Source organism: Grampus griseus (genome assembly GCF_964374135.1).
Source record: "Grampus griseus genome assembly, chromosome: 3".
In the NCBI taxonomy this organism is placed as follows: domain Eukaryota; kingdom Metazoa; phylum Chordata; class Mammalia; order Artiodactyla; family Delphinidae; genus Grampus; species Grampus griseus.
This window is the reverse complement of record NC_139019.1, coordinates 58,345,709-58,368,966: the sequence shown is the minus strand read 5'-3', so window position 1 is coordinate 58,368,966 and position 23,258 is coordinate 58,345,709. Positions and strand designations below refer to the sequence as shown.

The window sequence follows — 23,258 nt, the reverse complement described above, 5'->3', positions numbered from 1 at the left end:
TATCCTTAGAATCCAAAGAGAATCTTAAAACAGTCCTACTCTTTGGAAGTATTATGTGTACTCAAATTTTCATGTAAGTTTGAGAATGCTTTGAGGCCATTTAGATTGTTTTTAAAACTGCTTGGTCCTTACATGAAAAAAAAATGTGTTATGACTTTGTGTCATTATTTGAGGTGCTAAGGATTGATGTTGAAGGTTTATTCAGTCTACAGTCAAATGATACTAAATTTTATTTTGGGATGTTGGCATTTTAGGAAGATTTAAAGTTGAGGTAAAAATCTTTAGCAGACAAAATAGCAAACCCTCCTTATTCGTGTAAAACTTTGAATACTTGTATCCTCTACTATTTTCTTTAATTATTGGTCAGTTAGGCCAGATTATTCCATTCTAAATGAAAATTAAGCACTTTGGCCATTTGTTTTCCCAACAAATGCTAATCAAGTGAAAGAATAAGTATGACTAATATTAGTGTTATCTGTTGAATGTTTATGCTGTTTTATACATTTTGTGAGAAATTTTTGTTAATACCACAATTAGGGAAATAAGGATTTAGTAAATTCTTAACCTTTCCATTTTTAATTTCTTAAAATAGATTTAAAAACCTAACACCTACTTTTTTACTTGGATTCTTCATTGTTCTCTTTAAAATATTTTCTTTAAAAAGGTGTAGTTTAACTCGATGACAACTCGATGTGTGAATATAGTTACTGAGGTTTACAAAAAAGAAACGTTTATTTATATGACCACTAAGGACTTGCAGTATAAATTTAAACTTGTTAAACTTGTTTGGTTTAAACAGTAGGTGCATTTTAAGCAGTTTCAAAACTTTCTGTTCAGCACACAATTTTTGTCCATATTATCTCTGACAGAAAATGTTATTTTGGAGTTTATAGTTGGTAGAGGAAAGTTAGGTCACATGAAAAAAACCTAACTTTCATGTTCAGTAACAATGAGTTCTATGCTCAGTGAGTGAGTGTAGAATTTATAACAATTTATCCTCAATAAGGAATCTAAATAAAACTTAATCACATTACTTGTACTTTTTGCAAAAGGCATTAGAAAAACTCTGAGAATGACAGAGGACTGAAATCTGATTTCAACCAGGTAGTCTAGTTGTTAAGTGTCCAGTTACATTCTATAGTCCTTTGTGAAATTTTTCTGTTTAGAAGTCTTATTTGTGGAGAAGGGAGTTCAGTTCAGTTTGTGTAAATACATATATATTTCCTTGTGTAATATAAAGCAGTTATTAGCAAAATTTTTGTTCTTTCAGGTTTATTCAATTGCTAGACATCACAGAAATATATTTAAGAATTTATTATAAAGTTCCTCTACAACTTTTAACAGTGAGAGGGTCTATTATGATTTTTTATAAAATCAAATAGCATGACAGAATGTCAATCTTCTACTACTTAAAATGTGTCTCTATTCATGGTGTTTCCATTCAGTGCAGAAAATTATCATGGCAAGGATAAAAACTACTAATGATTAATGGTTCACTTTTAGCTGACCACCAGAACACCACCTAAAATGGTTTCAGTGACTTTAGAAAAATATCTTGAAGGTTTATGATTGCCTCGAATTGAGCCTTTACCTGGTATCTAAATATCTGCTCTTACATTCTGATTTACCCTTAGGGATTATACCTTCTAAGGTTTGGTCACACCAGCAAACTGAAACAGATTTTAATGTAAATAAAGAATTTATACTAACATTACTCATCTGTGTAACAGTATTTTAGAAATTTCTGCCTTGTATGTCCACTAGTTGCAATACCGTGTTTGAAGTGTTAACCCAGTCTTTCATGGGTGTGATTAGTTACAAATGTTTATGCTTCTGTTTGCATACTTAGTATCAAGCTTTATTTGTACAGATAGTTTAACTTATTTTTGGTTGTGAAAAATAAGCAAACCTCAGTTCTGTATCCAGTGCTTACCTTCAGTAGATTTTTTTTCTTTCACCCTCCAAAATTTGTCATTCACACATTCCCCATTTCTATTAGCGGCAAAATCATTTGTTAAAATCTAATTGTAAGGAAGGTTCTGCTTCTGTTATCCTGAAGTAATTGTATCATACTGGATAGTAATTCCCAAGGAACTAGCCTTTCTTTTCCTTAGTGTCTGTGTGTTCTAAAACTTCTACTGTGTTTATACAATTTAGAAAAGATGTTACATTATTCAGAATAGCAAGACTTACTCAAGTACTTACGTTTGTTTTCTTGGTAGTTTCTTTTTTTCTAATTTTTTTTTTTTTTAACAGTAGTAATTAAACCTATATTTTGTGATTGTTTCCTGGTCTGTGTTTTGAAATTCCTTCCCTTTCCCCTAAGTTCATTGGTGAAGATGTGTTTAGATATTGAATTTGTTTAGACACTGATTTCGTTTAAGGCACAATCACATTGGTTGTACTTTCAAGACAGACTTAAAAAAAAAAATAAACAGAATTGAAAACAATTAATGTGATTATAAATTAATATTATAGACACCCTAAAGCTCAAAGTCACAAACATAACTCAAATCACAAATGTGCTTTTGACTAAAACATGACCTTTTTAATATTATCTAAGTAACTGCAAATAAATTTCTCTTTAAGGACATCAGTGCAGCCTTTTTCTTTTTAAAACTATTTTACCTGGAAGTACTTAAATTTTTACCACTTTAAAAATATAACTACACTACCCTAAGTTTAGAATACAGGAAATGCTAAAAGTATAAATATTTTGGTTGGTATGTTTTTCATGTATCTATCTTGAGTAGAAAATACAGTTCCAAGTATATGGCATTACATATGATGAATGAGAGGGGGAAAATGTTTAAAATACTAATTCCCTGACTTACTATAGGAATAATTAGAAGTAAAAAGTTTTATCTAAGTTCTTTTGAACTTTATAGTGTAGTATGCCTTCTCATATACTTTATATTTTCATTAAAATGCTGTGTTAATGCTACATTTCTTAGGATTAATAATCTACAGTGAGGAGGAGGAGACCTCAGGTAAGGTCTTAGATGTGACAAAAAGTTTCTTGGCTTATTCCTCACAGTTAAGTGTGCACAAACCTTTGATAAAATGTGTTTTCGACTGCACTGGCTTTTCCAATAATGACAGATCTACACTGCTTAGTACCACTTATTAATACAGATACTGATGAAGTAGGATATTTCTATAATTGATTTTTTAATCATGCAATTTGATGAACATCTAAATGCTAAACAGACGCAAAAGACCAATTTGTAAAACTAGGCCATTTTAATCTTTTTTTTTTTTAAACAATAGAATAAATAGTTTTCTTGGTGACTGCAGACATGTAAGGCTGATTGGCAGTATTCAGAAATATCAGAGTAATGGTTTCCTGATTGGTGTGTAGTCTTCAATAATTATAAGGAGTTATTTGTATGTATCTGCTGTCAAACCAGTAAGACTGCATTTATGCATCCGTCATTTTCAGGATTGTTGGTAACCTGGGCATATTTTCCTAAGGAAAACAAAACAAAAAGGAGGGATGTTAGCTAATAAAAATTACCTTTAAAGAATACATATAATCTTTGCCCAAATTATTTACAATTACCACTTTTAAGAAAGAAAAAATGGACGACCATAATATATAAATGAGATTTTATAAAATGAAATCACTCAAGACCAAGCTTGAGTTCTCCATACAATTTTTATATAAGTATTGTTTTTATAAATGGTGGCTAGCTTCATTCTGTTACTATGTTATATTAACAAGCCTTTATGGATTGACCTGAGCAATGCTCCTTTTCCACACGATTCTTGCTGGAAAAAGCATCAAGTATTAACTAAGTTTCAAATCAATTTAACCTATTTTAAAACCGAGGTCAAGGGACTTACCTGGTGGCGCAGTGGTTGAGATTCGCCTACCAATGCAGGGGACACGGGTTCGAGCCCTGGTCCAGGAAGATCCCACGTGCCGCAGAGCAACTAAGCCTGTGCGCCACAACTGCTGATCCCACGTGCCCTAACTACCGAAGCCCGCGCGCCTGGAGCCCGTGCTCCACAACAGAAGCCACCGCAGTGAGTAGCCCCGGCTAACCACAACTAGAGAAAGCCCGCCCGCAGCAACAAAGACCCAATGCAGCCCAAAAATAAATTTATTTAAAACAAACAACCGAGGTCAACTAACATGAAGTATGTGCCAGTGACTCATACTGAAGATTCAATCAAGAAGCTATACCGTTTAAAAGAACATTAATGTTTCAAAGAACATTAAAGTTTAGAAATATCTCGGTACTGAAAGCAGAAAACTAAGAAAATGAAGAAAAAATTTTAAATTGTTGCATGACATATTTCAGGCTTTAATTATTACTGAAATAGTGTGGCTACAGTGTTCGCTGTCTGCCTCCCTTCCCCCATTTGTGGGCAATTTATTTTCTTCCAATATTTTTCAGTTACAATTTCCCATCTGCTTTTCTCATATCTTTTTAAATAAAAAGCATCAAAAAAATATCTAGCAATGTAGTAAACCTTACGTAACTGAAACCAGTAAACTAAAGAACTGCATTCATAACTCTCTACAGTGTTCTTCCTAAAGATTTAAATCTGATTCACATCAAGTTTAACTGCATTAAAATTTGCTCTATACTTTATGTCAACTTAAAAACTTACATCTTAGGATTATAACATTAGCAGCCCCATATTCAAAATTGTACTTACCCCAAATGACCTTGCCTCCTTGTGTCACTAGGCCCAACTCGCTCACGTTCACCTCGATAACAGTACCTTTGGTAATAACACCCAAAGCTGTATATAGTGGGGATGAGGGATTCTTCTTCACACCAAGTATTGGCAGGCAGAAGGTGGCTTTCAGTTCAGGATGTGTTACATGGGCCTTCTTAAAACGTAATCCCTAGTAAGTCAAACACAATGTTTTGAGTCGAAAATGTTAATGATGAATATTGATCCTTTTTGCTTATCTTTTCCAATCATCTCCCCACCCTGCCCCAAAAGGATTGAGTGTCTAATCTTAAGGCATCGAAGAAAATACTTAGAATTAATTCTACAGACTAAAAACCTCATAGTTAACAGGAAAAGTATGTGGGGGAAAAACCCAAACACATACTTCTGAAAAGTTTTCACCATGGAACAGCTACCTAGCATCATATTCAGATTTTCTCCTGTCCAGTCACCTATACTTCCTGAGGACTTGCTACATGCCAGGCACTATGCTAGAGCTCACAAACAGCACCATTTAAACATGACAGCCTTACAACTCTCCCTATTTTTTTTTTAAACGGTAAAAACAAGGATCAGCAGGTTAAATAACTTGTACCCAGGCTAAATAGTGTGAGGGTGGAATCAAACTTAAGTATCTTGATTCCAAGTCTGTATACTTCAGCCACCTTCCATGATGAAAGATTGTCAGCTTTCTTTACGTTGATGGTTAATACTGGTCAAAAACTGGAGAGAGCCCAGAGAGATCTCTGTTACAGAGACCAGATTCACCCAGTCACCTAGATACGGTCTTCTGGGGTGAAGGCACTTTAGAAGCCACAACACTTTGCAATCTCTTAAATTTGATTTTTCCCTGTATGGGGGGGGGGAAGGGGGCAAATGACAGTAAATCAAATTCTTAGTAACAGACTCATTAGTCAAGCTTACATAACATTCAGAATGCCATATGATTAATTCACAACAAGAAATGTATCTGCCAAACTACAGAAAGCCTAGAACACCTTGACTAGTATATTCTCTCCCTGTAGAACTTGTTAAGATTACCAAAATGTATTTAGAAGATTATGAATATACAATCAAAATAAGGGGAGTCCATGATGGAATCCAGGGATGGGTGAACATTTTCTGTAAATAACCATATAGTGAAGCTCTTATTTTAGGCTTTGCAGGCCACATGGTCTCTGTTACAAATACTGTGCTCAAACTCTGTAGAAAAAAATAGCCATAGACAATATGTAAATGAACAGGCACGGCTGTGTTCCAATAGAACTTTTTTTTTTATAGAAGCAGGCTGTTTGACAACATTTTAATTCATTGAAAATTATTCAGGTTGAGAGCTAGAGTAACACTGCCAACTTTCCCCTCTTTGTTTTTGTAAGCAGGCTGGTATCCAGTGGGCAGATTAATTCATTCTGTTTAAAGACATTCTGCAGAAATATATCTTCAATTTTATTTGGGGAGGTGGAGAGGAGATTGGTTTTGACCATCACTGCTGTCAACAGAAATTAAAGTCCCATTTTAATATTCTCTTTTGTCAATGACTGCATACTAAGTATTTTCAAAAGCATTAAGATACTTCCCTTACTAAACTGGAATTAACTCTTGAAAAAAACAATTGTACTCATTCTCTAACTGTTCTCAAAGACAAGTGTCAGGCACATAGTAGATCACTTGTTCAATAAGTAAAATGACTGTGGAAAATGAAGATTCTAATATGTCATATTTAAAAGTCAAGATTCACTGACAATCTCTGTAATGAAAATTCTTTTTCATCTCAAATATCCTATGAAGCTGAAGACAAGATTCTTGACAGTAGTGGAAGAGTGCTAACCAATTCCATCAATAACTTAAAATAACAAAAATAGCCTAAAAACATCTATCAACCTGTTCTTTTCTATCAGTTTTAGGAATTTCAGGAAACTGTCAAGTACTTTATCCAGTTTTAACATAGAAAATGATATTTAAGCCATTGCACTCTAGCAGGGTGTTACCATTGGCCTAATGAATCTTTCATATTTAGGTGGTTTTCGAGTAAAGCCATCTCCAACAAAGCAAACTTTAGTAACCATCCTCTTCCAGGCTTTCTTCTTTCTCTTTCCCGTTCGAATAACTTTTAATACTTCTGTTTCTCCCTGGGCACGAACTTTGGGCAGAGGGACTTCCCATTTTCCCTAAAACAGGCCACAGTTAAAATTTATATTGTTAGTAAAAGACAATGAGAATAAAAAGTCAAATATTTTTTAGTTGTACAAAGTAGTAGATTCACTTTTTTGTGTAACCAACAACATTTTGGCTCAATTTTTTTCTAGAGATCTGCACTGTCTCCTGAAATTAATTGGAACTAGTTTACTACTAAATAGTTAATAGGGTAAAACTGGAAGACTGTCTCCACCTTTTGTTTTTAACATTTTTATTGGAGTATAATTGCTCTACAATGGTGCATTAGCTTCTGCTGTATAACAAAGTGAATCAGCCATACGTATACACATATCCCCATATCCCCTCCCTCTTGTGTCTCCCTCCCTACCCCACCCCTCTAGGTGGTCACAAAGCACCGAGCTGATCTCCCAGTGCTATGTAGCTGCTTCCCACCAGCCAGCCATTATACATTTGGTAGCGTATATATGTCCGTGCCACTCTCTCACCTCGTCCCAGCCCACCACTCCCCCATCCTGTGTCCTCAAGTCCACTCTCCACGTCTGCATCTTTATTCCTGTCCTGCCCCTAGGTTCCTCAGAACCAATTTTTTTTTAGATTGCATATATATGTGTTAGCATACGGTACTTGTTTTTCTGACTTACTTCACTCTGTATGACAGTCTCTATGCCCATCCACCTCACTACAAATAACTCAATTTCATTTCTTTTTATGGCTGAGTAATATTCCATTGTATTCCACATCTTCTTTATCCATTCATCGGTTGATGGACACTTAGGTTGCTTCCATGTCCTGATTATTGTAAACTGTCTCCACCTCTTAACATATCTTTATATTTCTACCTTGAATGGATTTTTAGATTACACTTACTAGTAAGACGAAATCATCACCCCATATTTTGTACCTCCCTAGAATGCAGATTCCATGAAAAAATGGAAGCAGTGCAAGGCAGTAGAAAGAATTCTGGACCTATCACTAAGGGCATAGGTTCTAGAAGCAACTCTACCATTTCACAGATAAGCGCCTGTGAAGAGTGATTTACAACCTCCTAGATTCCAGTCTCTTCATCTGTAAAATGAAGAGGGGTTAAGTAGATAATCTCTGAAGTTTCTTTTGGTGCTAAAGTTCTACCATTCTAATTTTGATATTTACATATCAAAAAATAAGCAATAAGATTTTAAAAATCCAATCTGGAGACTAAGTTCTTTAAATGCAGATACTGCATATTCTGCTGATACCTAGATTTCTGTCAGTCTATCCACAGGTGTTTAAAAATAGTATCTATGTCTTTTTCTCTACTTTTAGCAGAATTTAACTTAATTTGACACCAAGTGCAACCCAGAAGTATTTATTTTTTTTAATTGCTCTATTTTTATCTAAGTCAAATCACATAGGATGCTTTCCACTATTCTACTTTTTAACCAGTTTTGGCACTGCAGGGCAGCAAAAACAAGAAGCAGTTGTATCCTTCTCCACAAGAGCACAACATTAGGAGTTGTCAAGTATAAGAACCTGTTTTAAATAATTTTTTAAAACTAAAGACGCATGGCATTCTAAAAAAATTTTAAATCCTGTTGAATGTTCTCATGGTGAGAAAGCACATTTTTTATTCCTTAAACATTTTATATAAAATGAAACTTACAAAGACTTCAACATCTAAATAATGGGAATAGTTGGACTTCATTTTTCCATTTAACTGAAGAAACAACTAAGAACCTCAAATATGTATTTAAATAATTCTCATGAACAACGGCAACAAAAATAAAGACTTCAATTTTTACTGCTTACCGCTTTCTCTTTTCGTTTTTGTTTGATCATATTGGAAAGTACTTTAGCTCGAGACTGTCCCTCTCTGTCCAGTAGATATGCAGGAACTGCTCCTTGTGGAGTCTTTTCATCATTCTTCTGTTTGGTGTTTCTTTTTTCATGCATCTTAATACTACCAAGAATGAAAAAGATTCAGGATTATTGGTTTTAATAATTATTACTCAAAAGACTAACTTGGTACAACAAATAAATGATCACTTACGTCTTTTTCATTTGTATTTTCTCAGCATGGCGCTGTTTATGGTAGAGCTTAGCTTTCAGACCAATCATTTTTTTTGCCTTCTTTGAACGTTCATGAGCCTCTCGACCTTCCTTCTTTCTCTTTTTCTCATGGTAATCCAAACGATATCCATAGCGCTTACGGTGTAACTCGATATATTCATTTTGTGGCTATAACGATGCAAGAAGTGTTACTTTAATTTTAAAAAAAATCACTGACAGAATTATTCTAAAATACTTTTTTTTTTTTTTTTGCGGTACGCGGGCCTCTCACTGTTGTGGCCTCTCCCGTTGCGGAGCACAGGCTCCAGATGCGCAGGCCCAACGGCCATGGCTCACCGGCCCAGCCGCTCGGTGGCACGTGGGATCTTCCCAGACCGGGGCACGAACCCGTGTCCCCTGCATCGGCAGGCGGACTCTCAACCACCGCGCCACCAGGGAAGCCCTAAAATACTTTCTTTTGAGTAGCATATAAAGTATAGAAGGTCCTAGGTCATCCACTGATCACTTGATTAAATAACTCTTGCACTGTTAAGCCTAATCACATGATGTAAGTTAAATAAATTTTGATCCTGAATGATATGAGGCATCAGAATTTACATCTGTAATAAACTCAGTGAAAGTTACTGTTCATTGAAGAGAACTGTCCAAAATCCACTGGACCACAAAAGGGATGATCTGATTCTAGGATCTCTCTCTTCTGAACATTGATAATCTGGTCTTTCAATATCATCATCATACTTTTTAAAAATTTAATAACATTTTACTCAGTTTTATTGAAGTATAATTTACATACATACAGTGAAGTGTGCCCTTCTTAGGTATAGATATAGAGTTGTAAGTTTTGACAAGCTACACAGCTCTGTAACCACCACAATCAAAATTGAGAATATTTCCAACACCCCAGAAAGTTCCCCTTTGAAGTCAATCCTCTTTTTCCATCTCCAATCTGATATCTATTGTCCTAGTTTTGCCTTTCCCAGAATGAAATGTAAATGGAATCTACAGTATGTAGCCTTTTGCATTTAGCTTCTTTCACTTAGCATAAGGCTTTTGAGATTCTCCTATGTTGTTGCACGTATCCATACTTCTTTTGACAAGTAGTCATTTTATGGATATAGCACCATTTGTTTATTTGTTTACCAGTTGATGGATATTTGGGTTGTTTCCAGTTCTTAGTGAATAAACATTTGCATATAAGTCTTTGTGTGGACATATGCCCAACTGTTTTCAAGGTGGCTGTACTATTTTGCGTTTCATGAGCAATGTATGGGATCCCCTTTTGCTTTTTAAGTGCCTGTTTTATCTTATACACCAATATTGTTTTATTTCAACACGCGGCCCCAGTCTATTTGTACTTTAAGACTACAAAAATAAAGGTGTAAAGCCAACTCCAGCACGGAGAATAATGCTATGTAACAATCAACAAGGTACTAGGTATCTTGTGTGGTGTTTTCAACTGCTATCACATACACCTGGCAGCAACCATGAAAAAGGTATGTGGAATGCCACTTTGCAGAGAAAGAGATTAGACATGTAGTAGAAAGACAAAGGGTCTGGCAGTCAGATCTGGGCTATACGCCCGGCTCTGCAACTCATTAGCTGCTTGGCCGGTGGCAGGGCATACTTTCGGTTTCCTCTATACGGTATAGAGTTATCACTAGGCTCTGGCACTGATGGTCACACAACTTTGGGCGAAGCCAGGAATTTAACAGAGTGAAACCTGTCTGGCTCTAAAAGCCTGTGCTCGGGCAAATACCCCACTCTATGGCCCGAGACTGAAGTTGTTTTCACTCCTCGGAGCGCACCCCACTCTCATTCCCTCAACTGCACTTCACTTCCGCCTACCACCCCTCACCGCTAACCCCAGCGCCCCTGGGCCCCCAGGCCCCGCCACCTCTGACGCCCTAAGTGGCGAGCTCCTGAGGCGACCTTCTCACCATGGTGACGGCCGCCGAGCCACCGGGTGCAGCCGCCGGGGCGCGAAGAAGCTCTCAATTTTCTAGTCTTAGAGACCCACGAGCCGACTCCAAGCCGCCCGCGGCAGGAAAGGGACGCTTGTAACTCGACCGACTCCAGAGAAAGCGCTACACAGCCGTTCCGAGCCTCCGTTCTCCACTTTCAGCTAGAAGGACGGAAGTTGCTGGCTGGCGGCTTTTGAGTGAGGCACCGCCGGAAGTGGTGAAAAGCGGCGTCGCCGGAGGCAGAGGGAAGAATACGTAAGTTCCGCTCACGGGTAGGGCGTTCTCCCAGGTAGGGCGTCGCGACGTGAGGCCTTTGCACTGTTGGGTGCAGCCCGCACCTCGGCTCTCACCAGCCCGGCGGGGAAAAGCCGGCCTCCGGAATGCGACCAAGTGCCAGGTGGGTACGGGGCCGCGCCGTGTGACTCCTGCGTGCCTAGGCCCACGATGGCCACTGGCGACCTTACAGGATGCTACAGCCAGGCAAGCACGAGGACTGCAGGGTCTCCCGCCCCATCACCTCGGTGTCCGCCCACGTGTGGGCTTTTCTCTCTCGCCTTTGGCGAGAGCGAATGGTCTTGGTTCCTGTCACCGTGTGTAATGTGTGCACAATTGAGAAGGATGCCGGGGAATGAAAACTAACTGTAGAGGAAAGTAAATTACTGGGCCTTAACAGCTGTCAGAAAAGAAAGACAACGTCCTGTTTTTCCGTACTAATTTCTGAAATTCCTGAGGCCTTTGGTGCCCAGGACGGTGCCGAGTGGATTTGCATCTAGTGGTCCTCTAGTGGTAGCGAGGAAAGCTGTCGGTTTTTACATTTTAATGTACGGTCGTTGAAGTTCCCTTAATTACCCTCACGGTCTGGAACGTCATTGTTATTCGTCTCCCTAAGTCTTAGAGCTTGGATTTGAGGCAGTTTTTTTTTTAAGGCTTCATCTTCTAATGGGACTTATTTCCTTTAAAACCCGAACTAATTCTAACTAGCGTTTGTATATTTTCAAGTACAGTAAATTATGTAATCTCTCTTCCTGGGATACACTTCCCCCTGGTATTGCCTTCCTCACCTGATTCAGGTCACTGTTTTATTGAGACCTTCCACGAGCTCCTTTTTTATAGTTACTACTGCCCCAGTTCCCCTGTCCTGCTTAATTCTTCTCTGTAGCACCTGTTACCATAGGAGATGCTATGTATTTTATTTATTTTGTTGTTTGTATCCACTGATTAGGATAGGGACAGGATGAGGGAAGGGATTGTTGGATTGTTTTTTCTTCACGACTTTTAACCCTATTACTTAGAAGGCAGTGGTAGACACCCAATAAATATATTCTTGTTGATAATTGAATTTACTTCTCATGTGGATCCTGTGATGTGATAGATGAAAAGACAGGCTCAGATTTGAAGTGACTTGTCAGAGATCACAGAAGACTTGGGGCTCCAGCAAGTCCTCTGACTGTAAAGCCTAGTCTGGCGTTTTCCACCACAAGTAAAGGGCCCACTTGACATTTCTGGTGTAATTAAAAGTTTATGGAGAGTTTTTAAAAGACTTTATTGATGTGTTATAATTATGACAGGCAGACAAATGCATATTGTAGATGAACGTTCCTAGTGGATTCTTTAAAACCTGAATATACCTGTATAAGCAGCACCCAAATCAAGAAATTACCTGCACCTGAGAAGCCCTCCTCGTGCCTTTTTCTAGTAACTGTCATTCCCAAGGGTACACACTATCCTGACTTCTAACAGAATGGATTCGTTTTGCCTGTTTTAAACTTGACGTAATTGGAATCATATAGTATGAACTTTTTTGTGTTGGTTTCTTTTGCTTAACATTGTGAGATTTACCCTCTTTCCTGTCAGTTTATAGAAATTTTTAATAGGTTTGTTTAAATTGTGAACTCATGTTTTTTCATTTACAACTCTCAAAGCCATAATGCCCTTTTCTCTTCTGAATCAGGAATAGAAAATAAATGTTTTAGAGGTTAAGCAATAGTCACATTTTGATTTGTGTGAAATAGACAAGGCAAAGTTATCGCTATGTGGGTTATCATTTGTTCTTTCAGCTGTGATGGTGGGACAAAAATGGCCTAAACTGATCAATGTCAGCAAAAAGGTCTCTTAAAAAATTTCTTCCTGCGTAACTGGCAGTAGCCAAGTTGGGTATCATCACTACTTTGGTACATCTACAAGTATATACTAGATACCCAGTCTTTGCATTTTGGCAGTCAGAAGCATAAAAATGTATTCCTTCGATCTGTGTGAAACTTTGACAGTATTTATTGGTATAGTTTAGAAGAATAAGCCAGGAGATGTAGCGCTGCTTTATAAATTGCATAGTGTTAAAAAATGAAGCTTATTTGTGTTAAAGAGGAAGAACAGGTACAGTAGTAAGAGCCATGCAGAAAGTATTATGAATGAAATGTTTGTTATTGTGATATGTAGGATTGTTAAACCTAATATTTTTCTTGAGGATAGGGATCATGTGTTACTCATTTTCATGTTTCCAATAATCAACTCCTTGTGTTGCTCCAATGAATGTTGGATGAACAGGGAATTGTAAGGGGCTTTTTCAGTCCAGGTGACTTAAATTTAAGAGTATCTTTACTGAGCATTTTTTTTAGGGAGTAAAAGTTGATTTGCCAAGCTTTTTTCTTGAATGAAGTTAAAGGCTAGAACTAATTTTTAAAATTTAGATAAGTAGCTTGTTTTAGAACTTGTGACATAAATTCTGTAGTGAAAATGAATGTTGAGATAGATAGCTTGAGATGATCTATTCAATATAAAGAGAAAAAGAGCAAAGATGACATTAGGGATTGACGTTAATCAATAATGAACATATTGGCCTAATTCATATTTGATACTTTTTTAAGAAACAGTGAATATGACACAAATCTAAATTGAAGTTTCTAATTTAGGAAAAATTACTAAGTACAGTAACAAATACCATATGAAAACACTATTTTAACTTGATGCTTTAGAATCTCTTTTCCTACATTACTTTATCATCAGCAACATCATCTTCATTTGTGCTTTTATGCTAATGTATGTTGTGATTGTACTTTAGTGTCCCGTGATTCCTGTTTTTGTGTATTAAGCCTTACAGGCGTGATAGTCTACTGATTTTTTTAAAAAAAAAATAGTCCATGGATTCTTTTGTTTATTGGTTGTGAACTTGTTGATAATGTAGAATGGGTATTTACCTGTTTTTTCTCATTACTTGCCGTTTTTATACCATCAGGTGTCACAGTTTTTAGTGAGTACTTATGTTACCAAACCAGGCTTGAGTCCACTTGCCTGAGCGCAATAAAGCCAGTCTACTGACACCGGGTTGTGGTGAAGGAAACTGCAGCACTTATTGCAGGGCACTAAGCAAGGAGTCTAGGTAGCTAGTGCTTAAAAGACCCAAACTCCCCAGAGGCTTTCAGGGAAAGGTTTTAAAGATAGGGAGAGGGAGGGGGATTGTGGGGTGTGTGATCATCTCATGGACACTCTTCTGACTGGTTGGTGGTGAGATAGTCGGGAGCCAACATCATCAACCTTTTGGTTCCAACAGTTCTGGGGTCTACATGCTTGTGGGCAGCATATAGTTAACTTCTTCCACCTGGTGGGGGTTTCAGTATCTGCAAAATAACTCAAAGGACATGGCTCAGAATATTATCTGTAGCCCTTTAGGAGGAACTAAAGGTCCTTGACTTTGTTTAATGGCTAAACTATTATTATTTTGTCTTGTTTGACTGTTTTATTTCTGCACTTTCTCACTTCTCTTATTAAATTTATTCTTTGGAACTTGGGGAAGCCCTAGGAGGCTAAAGTTTTTCTACAGACAAGGGGCAGACAGAGGACTTGGGAGAGGAGTCTGTTCTGGGAAGGGCCCATAGGGCCCTGCTTTGTTACACTTATGTGTTGTCCAAGGCCTAAGGAGGTCTGGGCCTTGTAGAATAACTCACTTGATAGTACCAGTAGGAAACCATTTTTGTTGAAAATCATTGAGCCATGGGGAAGAAGAAAATCAGTGGCGGGCCCTAAATGACTTTATAGGTCAAAAAAATGTTTGAGGAATTGTGCTAGGCTGCTGGTAGAAAATCCCACCTTTTGGGCAGCTCCCAGTGGTGGAGATAACGTGGAAATACCATATTTGTCATGAGTAAATATAAGTTCCAAGTGTTATGAAAACACAGACAAGGTAGTATTAAAACTTTGTAGGAGATTAAGAAAGGCTTCCAAATTGGGACTTGAATACTGAATAGAAATTTGCCAGGTGTGTGACTTTGGGAATTTGAGGACTGCTTTCAGACAGTGGCACGGTTACATGCAAAGGTGTTAGAGCGCAGTGTTTTAGAGGAATTTTGGCTAGAGCTCCTGGAATAGAGTAGGGAGTAGGCAAGTACAAGGCTGTGAAGGTAGTTAGGGACAGAATTTGTTGTATTAAGAACTTTTACAGGTTTTTAAGTAGGGAATTGACAAGATGAGGTTGTTTACTTCAAAGGTATGTGTCAAGAATGGCTTCAAGAAGTGTTTCCCACTTAAGTGATCTGAGTACTACTTTTTTAAGACTGACAACTGAATTACCTGTGCTATTAATTACTTAATATTTTTCCTTAAATTCACACTTTTATGTAAATAATTTCATCACAAGCAACACTACAAGATCACAGATTTTGTTGGCTGTTGTTTCTAACATTTGTTCAGTTTTTTTGTTTGTTTTTTTACTTATAACGTAAAATAATCATGGGCAGTCACTTCAAGAAACACAGTGCTGGAATAAGTTTAAAAAATTTTTGGTCTATAGGAACCCTTCACACTTAAAAATGAGTCCGAATGAACAGTTTTGTTTGTGTGGGTTGTAATTGATATTCAAATACCAGAAATGAAAACAAATCTTTAAAATGTTTTAATAATTCATTAAAAATAATAAACCATTAAATATTAATGTAATTAATATACTTTTATGAAAAATATATTTTCAAAAACAAAAATGATTTTGTTTGAAGAGTGTTTTATATTGCTTTACAATTTTGCAAGTCTTTTTAATGCCTGGCTTAACAGAAAACAGTTTACATCTGCTTCTGTATTTATTATATTACTGTATATATATTTGTAAAATGTTTGGTTGAAGTGTCTGAAGAAAATCTAGCAGCATACATATATGTGGTTGGGAAAAGGAGGAGTATTTTAATAGTCTTTTCAGAAAATTGTGGACTGTCTTAAATGTTATACCAGGTTTTGACAAGTGATGGTTTCTTAAAGGTTAGGTGCAATGTGGGATCAAACCATATTAGTGAGCTTTTTGTATTCTGTTATGGTAGAATCCATTGTTCTGTTTTAGAATGGATCTAACATGCATGATTTTGCAAACATTCTGAACTTTGGCATTGGAAATGAAGAAGGGGGAATAGATTCAAGATATATTTAGGAAATAAAAGGACTTGGTGACTTCCTAAATAAGGGTAGTGAATGTTTCTGTATTAAGATACAGAAAGGAGCAGATTTAGGAGGAATAATAATAAGTTTTGACAAGCCTTCTTACATAACATGGTGCACAGTGGTTTAACCTTTTCTGTTGTTGCCCACCTTCCTCAGTCTCATATACTTCCATGCATTTCTCATAGCTTTGACAGTGTACTTGATGCATCGTGAATATTTAGTAAACGTTTTTAAACTAAAGATGCTTAGCTTCCGTGATCATAGAAGAAGAGGATTTACTTCTGTATATTTTTTACATGGTAGAAATACATATTTACATATTTATGGTAAATCAATATACAGATATGGTAAATCAATATATTAGGAAAATCAATATACAAATAAACCAAAAACTTATACTATCAGTGAGAAATTACCAAGTTAACATGTAGATGCTTACCTTTCTATACTTAATTCTGTTTTTTATTTTTACATAAAAGTGCTTTTTGGTTGGTATGATATATTTTTGTAATTTCAGTATATCTTTTCCTACAGTATCTTCATATCTTTCTTTTTTTTTTTTTAGAGTTTTTTTGACGTGGGCCTTTTTTTTGGGGCGGGGAGGTACGTGGGCCTCTCACTGTTGTGGCCTTTCCCGTTGCGGAGCACAGGCTCAGCGGCCATGGCTCGCGGGCCTAGCAGCTCCGCGGCGTGTGGAATCTTCCCGGACCGGGACACGAACCCGTGTCCCCTGCATCGGCAGGTGGACTCTCAACCACTGCGCCACCAGGGAAGCCCTGATGTGGACCATTTTTAAAGTCTTTATTGAATTTGTTAAGATGTTGCTTCTGTTTTATGTTTTGGTTTTTTGGCCTCGAGGCATGTGGGACCTTAGCTCCCCAACCAGGGTTCAAACCTGCACCACCTGCATTGGAAGGCGAAGTCTTAACCACTGGACCGCCAGGGAGGTCCCTCTTCATATCTTTCTTGAAGAGTTAAAGGATGTTGAAAACATAAGGGACCATATTCTCATGTTTAGTTTGAGCTTTCATTTTCTGAATTGCACATTTTCTTTTTGATAGCTACAAATATTATTCCTACTTTTTAAAAGTAATACATTTTTACCTAATATATTACATTGGCCTTACTTACATATGTCTTACATGTAATACATAAATTTAGTTTTGTAATTTTGTATATTTCTTTTTCAGAGAATAACAGCTTAGAGGTCCAAGATGTCCAATCTGAGGATATTTGCAGTGAATCATAAGAAAATACCCAGCTTGCACATTAACGTAAGTTTTTCTTGTAAAATTAAATGTACTTCAACAGCTTCAGTTACTTGACTTCCCCAAAGGTCTAGTGTATCTCATATACTAGTATATCAACAGTTTCTTAACAGGGGGTATGGGGGAACCTGTAATCAACAAGAAGTATGCCTTATCATTAGTCTATAAATTCATTTTGCTACTTTAAAATCACCTGTGCAGCATTTTGAGACTATCTGTATTCCATTTTTGAGGTTGTTAGCAGCCCAAGATGTTGCACGGTTTTTCTTCAGTGTTTTCATTTCTGATGCTTTCAGACTGTACACCCTGTGATAGGTGATGCTGTCTTACCCTGGCCATTATGAAGTAGAAATTTAAATAGTTTGAGTCTCTTCTCTACTCTTAATATACTTGCTTAGAATAATAGTGTTTTATTGCCAGAAACTTGGTAACTAACGTAGAAATAATACAGAAGGCACAGGTATGCATTCTGTGACATCATGAAAGGCAGATTGTGGCAGCTCAAAATCACTACATACACTAACTACAACTCCAAATATATTGACAGCCATTAAATGTGTATTTAGTGGTCCAGGGATAAATCGATGGAGAACATTCAACCTCTATGTGGGAATATTAGGAGAAGATACCTGGGGAGCTTTTAAAAATGCTATAGTTCCTCCAACTTCCCTTCCTTTTTAAAAGCTCTCCAGGTGATTCTAATATGTAGCCGCTGTTATAAATCTAGGTGAAAACACCTAATGGTTTCAGAGTTCATGACTCGCACCAGCTCTTAATAGGCTTAAAGGAGAACCAAGGGGTATCCAGGGTTAGCAACCTTATTTAACCTTTCTGGCTCTCTGGAAACTTTAGGGTCGTTCTCAAACGGCAGCTGTCAGAATCACCTGGAGGGCTTGTTAAAACACATTGTTGGACGCTATCCCTAGAGTTTCTGATTCTCTTCTCTGGAGTGGGTCCTGAGAATTTGTCTTCAAATAAGATCCCTGTGATGCTAATGCTGCATGTCTAGGAGAGCCATCATCGAAGGTCAGCTCAAAAGAGCAAGCAGTATTAATTTTATCCTTATTTTTTATTGTAATGTAATTTTGTGTTGTCACTTTTTAAAAGAATTGGAGTTAATAAACTGAGACTACTATATGGAGATTCAAAGCATAATTATGATGTTAAAACTACAGTAGTGAGTTATGCTAAAATAAAATTAACGTCTTTTCTTTTTCTCCTCACTAGAATATGTGTTCCTCAAAAATAAGGGCAAGTCTAAAAAGATTAAGGCTACATGTGCTTCTTGGAAGAAATTACAGTTCCCTACCAGGTACAAATGTTAGGTTCTTCTCATTTTACTTAAACTGCTTGCTTGCTTTCTCCCTTTTCTCTCTGTCTCTCTCTCTCATTTGCAATCTTCTCCCTTATTAGGGGTCTCCAACCATTTTGAAAACAGTGACTCCCTTTTACTTCTTGGCTCTTTCCTTGAGATTATTAGGAGTTGGAGTATTCTGATAGATGCTAGGAGGTAGTACCAGTAGACTTATGTTCCTCATCTGCTGTCCATCCTCATGAGCTGAGCAAAGGGAAGGGTCGGCTCAGAGGTTTAGCAGTGAGTCTACTTGTAGAGTGCTCTTGCTGTAAAATGTTGATTTTCCTAGTTCATTTCTGGTTTTTATACAGAAGTATTTTCTGTTAATAGAGGTTTAACAGGATAATTTATTTTGAGGGTTCTTAAGAGTAGTTTGGTTTAATATTTATCTGGGATAGATTAGGTTAGGTAATATGGCTATTAAAAGCCTGAAGGCTGAGGAACTGGCTGCAGTTGCCCCTTGAACACAGATTTGAGCTTCGATATAAGTTCAACCATGTAAGAGTCCACTTATATGCAGAATTTTTTCACTAAATGGGTACTGCAGTACTACATGATCCACGGTTGGTTGAATCTGCCCATGCGGAACTGAGGATACAGAGGAACAATGTGTGCACAGGGCAGGCTGTGAAGTTATACTTGGATTTTTGACTGCACAGCGGTTGGCCCTTCTAACCTTCAGGTTGTTCAAAGGTCATTTGTACTGTAATTCTGAATGTGCTTCTTGTGTTCGAAGTAAGCAAGCATGTGGGAGACTTAGTGAAACTACAGTTGACCCTTGAACAATGAGGGGGTTACAGGTGCTGACCCCTCAAACAGTTGAAAATCACATATAACTGTAGTCAGCCCACCGCATCTGCAGTTCCGTGTGCAGATTCAACCAGCTGCAAATCGTGTGCTGTAGCATGCATGTATTGAAAAAGATCCTTGGATAAGTGGGCCCACACACTTCAAACCTGTGTTGTTCAGGGGTCACCTGTAGCTTCATTCTGTAGCTGTTCTCATTACCATCTTTGTCATGTGAGAATAATGGAGTAAAAATACCAGTTGGCTGTGTGACTTGTTAAAGGCATGTGAATTTACTGTTCTGCATTATTGGTGTATATCTGGGTTTCTATATTTTGCCCGTACAAATTTATCTATAGCAGTACAGATTATCTTTCAGTCTTCAAACTGCTATCAGGTTTTCAAAATGTAATAGAAGTCATCATAATTTATTATAGAAGTTTGGGAGAACTGGTTTAAATAGCAGGAAGGTATAAATTAAATTTATAAATGTAACTTCATTGTTTCTTTAGTATTAATTGAATAAATGGTAAGCATGGAGTAAGTCATTATGGACTTTTTTTTTTTCAGAAATACTGTTAGTTTTTACAAGTTGGCCCTTTACAAGTTTTAGATTATTATAGCTTCTATTCAGTGTTACCTCCCAGGCTATCTTTATAGATATCATGTCCTTGGAATTGCTGAGGGAAGGTAGGTTTCAAGCTGTACAAAAACTCATTATTAGCTGATATGAGTATCACTCTTTGCTCTTCAAGCCTTGACAATGTAGGTTTACAGGACTGTGCTTATTTTTTTTTTTTTGGTTCAAGATCTACTAGTGTCTGAAGATTATTGTTATGAACATTCTACTTTTGAAATTCTATTTATTATAGAATTCTATTATAGAATTGTAGCAGGTGGCAGAGATTGGGGTAAATCTATATTTTTCTAAGGATATAATCTAGAAATTGATGTTTAAAAACTTTATCTTGTTTTATTGTCATCCACAGGTTTTTTTAGAGATTGCAAGAAAATAAATTTTAGGTAAATGAGTGTTATATTTAGCTTGAATTTTATTTTAATTGGATTTACTTTAATAGTAATTTTACTATTTGCTTAAAATTCTTTTAATTTCTTTCATTTATAAATTAAAGGAAATTTTCTTTAAATTTAACAGTTGAGTTTTAACACTCTTTCCATTAGGTTTAATAGGAAATGATATCAAGTCCCTTCATTCCATCATCAATCCTCCTATTGCTAAGTAAGTACTGTCATTGATGTTGTCTTTTCCATAGGCTGCCAGGAAGAGTTACAGGTTTTTCACATAGGCTTAATTCAGCATTTAGTGAATGCTCTAATTTCTGTAACTTCCTGCCCTAGCTAATTAACTATAAATAGATATTGGTATGTATCTTAAAAGCTATTTTCTTGTCTCACTTCGATGCTAAAAATTTTTAATGTAGCAACAGCACACTTTTCATAGAAATTAATATAAGGTAGTCACAAAATTGTAGTTAGCTCTTTTGTTACTTAGCTGTTTTGTCAGAGTAATGTGATAGTGATATGTTTTCCATTTTTCTAGTTTTTACACCATTATATAAATTGTTGAAATACCAACCAGCTTTGAAATTTGTGCAGCATATTTTGGTTTTACAATTTTAGTAATGTCCACCTTATAATACATGTCTTTTTTTAATTTTTCCCCTTTTAAACAGAATCCGTAATATTGGAATTATGGCTCATATCGATGCAGGAAAAACTACCACCACAGAAAGAATATTGTATTATTCTGGATACACAAGATCACTGGGAGGTTAGAATGGATTCCTCCTCTCACCCTGCCCCCCCCATTAGAAAAAAACATCAATGGAAAATATTTTGATTAAGAAGTCAACCTAGAGACCTTGAGTATGGCATGGAGGCACTGCTGTCTAAACCACAGCATAAAGTTAAGGTAGTTACAGTATTCCAAAGGGTCTTTTTAGGTTCAATTAAACAATCAGACTCACAAGACTATCTTGGGCTATAGTTGGCACTGGTCTACTCAGAAGGCTGTGAGACAGGAAACATAGCTTGCCAGCAATAGATGTTTGTTTCTATAGAAGTTCTTATAGCAGTCCACATAGCTGTGTGGGAACTGTCTTCTTTGGCCACCCAAAAGCGATAGCTTAGTTGCAAGGTAACAAGATTCACAGGAGCCACCCTAGCTTAGAAGACTCATGCCCCGTAGGAACGAGCATCTCTTGTTACAGCTCCGTGGGTCATCTTCCTGGTTTCCCACAAGGGGCATGCCATACCCCACTCAGGGAAGCCTAAAGCTATGTATCTTCAGCAGGTATTTATAATTCATTATTTATTCTTCCCAGGTCAGATGTAGTTTACCAATTGGAAATTATTTTTTCCATAAGTGTGTTGCCTAGCAATGCAGTTGGCATACTTGTTTTCTGGGCTCTAGGAGAAGAGAGCCAGAAAGTTAACCAGAGGTCAAATTCCCATGCAGAACAAGAAAAGATTTCGTTAATCCTTAACCCCCAGTAGTAGTATAATTTACCTAAGTTTTGAATTTACTTTTTTATTATAGTATGTCAAAAAGTGTGGTTCTTTTTTTTAAAAATTTTATTTATTATTTATTTGGTTGTGCTGGGTCTTAGTTGCGGTAGACGAGCTCCTTAGTTGAAGCTTGAGGGCTCCTTAGTTGCGGCTCACCGGCTCCTTTAGTTGTGGCATGGAAACTCTTAGTTGCAGCATGCATGTGGGATCTAGTTCCCTGACCAGGGTTTGAACCCGGGCCCCCTGCATTGGGAGCATGGAGTCTTAACCACTGCACCACCAGGGAAGTCCCAAAACTGTGGTTCTTGACCAGGCATGCACATTTAATGCCCATGTATCTTTTAAAGATTTTGTTTTGTTTTGTTTTGTTTTTAAATAACAGTGCCCTAGCTCCACTCTGAAAATTAAGATTCAACATGTCTGGGTATGGCCTGGATGTCTGTATTTTTGCATCACGTATTTTGAAACTTGTATTTGATTCACACACACTTAATGATTGTTATATTTCTCTGATGAATCAACCCTTTTATCATTATGAAGTGCCTTTCTTTATCTCTGGTGAAACAGTTTGTTTTGAAATGTGACATGGAGGTCATCAGGTCCAGAATACCAGAAGTGGAAATTAATGTCTTTTTCAAACGCTCCACAGTGATTTTGAAATGTGCTCTATTGAGACCTATTTCTCTAGACCCTTGGAATTGGCTGAGACTTAATGTTTATAGAGGAGAAAACCACTCACGATTAGAATCTTCATGATGATAGGTTCCTAAATGTATAAGCACATGAATTTCTCATAGAATTTATTGCTGTGTAAATGGGGAAATAACAGACAGCAAAACACTGAACATTGTTAGGCTTCCTCTTTTGTATCACGAGTCTGATTAGAATCCTTCCCTCATATTCCCTGAGTGTATCCTTTTTATTTTTTTATTTTATTTTTATTTTTTTTTATTTTTATTTTTTGAGGTACGCGGGCCTCTCACTGTTGTGGCCTCTCCCGCTGCAGAGCACAGGCTCCGGACGCGCAGGCCCAGCGGCCATGGCTCACGG

The 23,258-nt window shown here is 37.0% G+C and overlaps 2 protein-coding genes across 3 annotated transcripts in view; one reads left to right on the top strand and one right to left on the bottom strand.

Moving 5' to 3' along the window:
- Positions 1-3,224: 3,224 nt before the first annotated feature.
- NSA2 (NSA2 ribosome biogenesis factor) lies at positions 3,225-10,979 on the bottom strand. Its single transcript, XM_082650943.1, has 6 exons — positions 10,830-10,979; positions 8,873-9,060; positions 8,632-8,782; positions 6,678-6,857; positions 4,669-4,861; positions 3,225-3,469 (listed from the first exon to the last, which is right to left on the bottom strand). Exons 1-6 carry the CDS (start codon positions 10,830-10,832, stop codon positions 3,402-3,404), a joined length of 783 nt encoding a protein of 260 aa, XP_082507069.1. The 5' UTR covers positions 10,833-10,979; the 3' UTR covers positions 3,225-3,401.
- A 140-nt stretch (positions 10,980-11,119) lies between these two features.
- Positions 11,120-23,258, top strand: part of GFM2 (GTP dependent ribosome recycling factor mitochondrial 2) — a 46,605-nt gene continuing 34,466 nt past the window's right edge. The window contains exons 1-5 of one of the 2 annotated variants that reach the window (XM_082651613.1): positions 11,120-11,250; positions 17,462-17,545; positions 18,767-18,851; positions 20,862-20,919; positions 21,374-21,471. In XM_082651613.1, the coding sequence (XP_082507739.1) occupies positions 17,486-17,545; positions 18,767-18,851; positions 20,862-20,919; positions 21,374-21,471 (301 nt within the window). In that variant the 5' untranslated portion in view covers positions 11,120-11,250; positions 17,462-17,485. The other variant, XM_082651615.1, reaches the window with a different exon arrangement.

Excerpts from the sequence above, each read along its gene's own strand:
- NSA2 (XM_082650943.1), bottom strand. Across the intron at positions 8,783-8,872 it reads AAAATACAAATGAAAAAGAC|TATTAAGATGCATGAAAAAA; the intron begins GTAAGTGATCAT and ends CATTCTTGGTAG. Across the intron at positions 4,862-6,677 it reads AAAGATTCATTAGGCCAATG|GGATTACGTTTTAAGAAGGC; the intron begins GTAACACCCTGC and ends TTGACTTACTAG.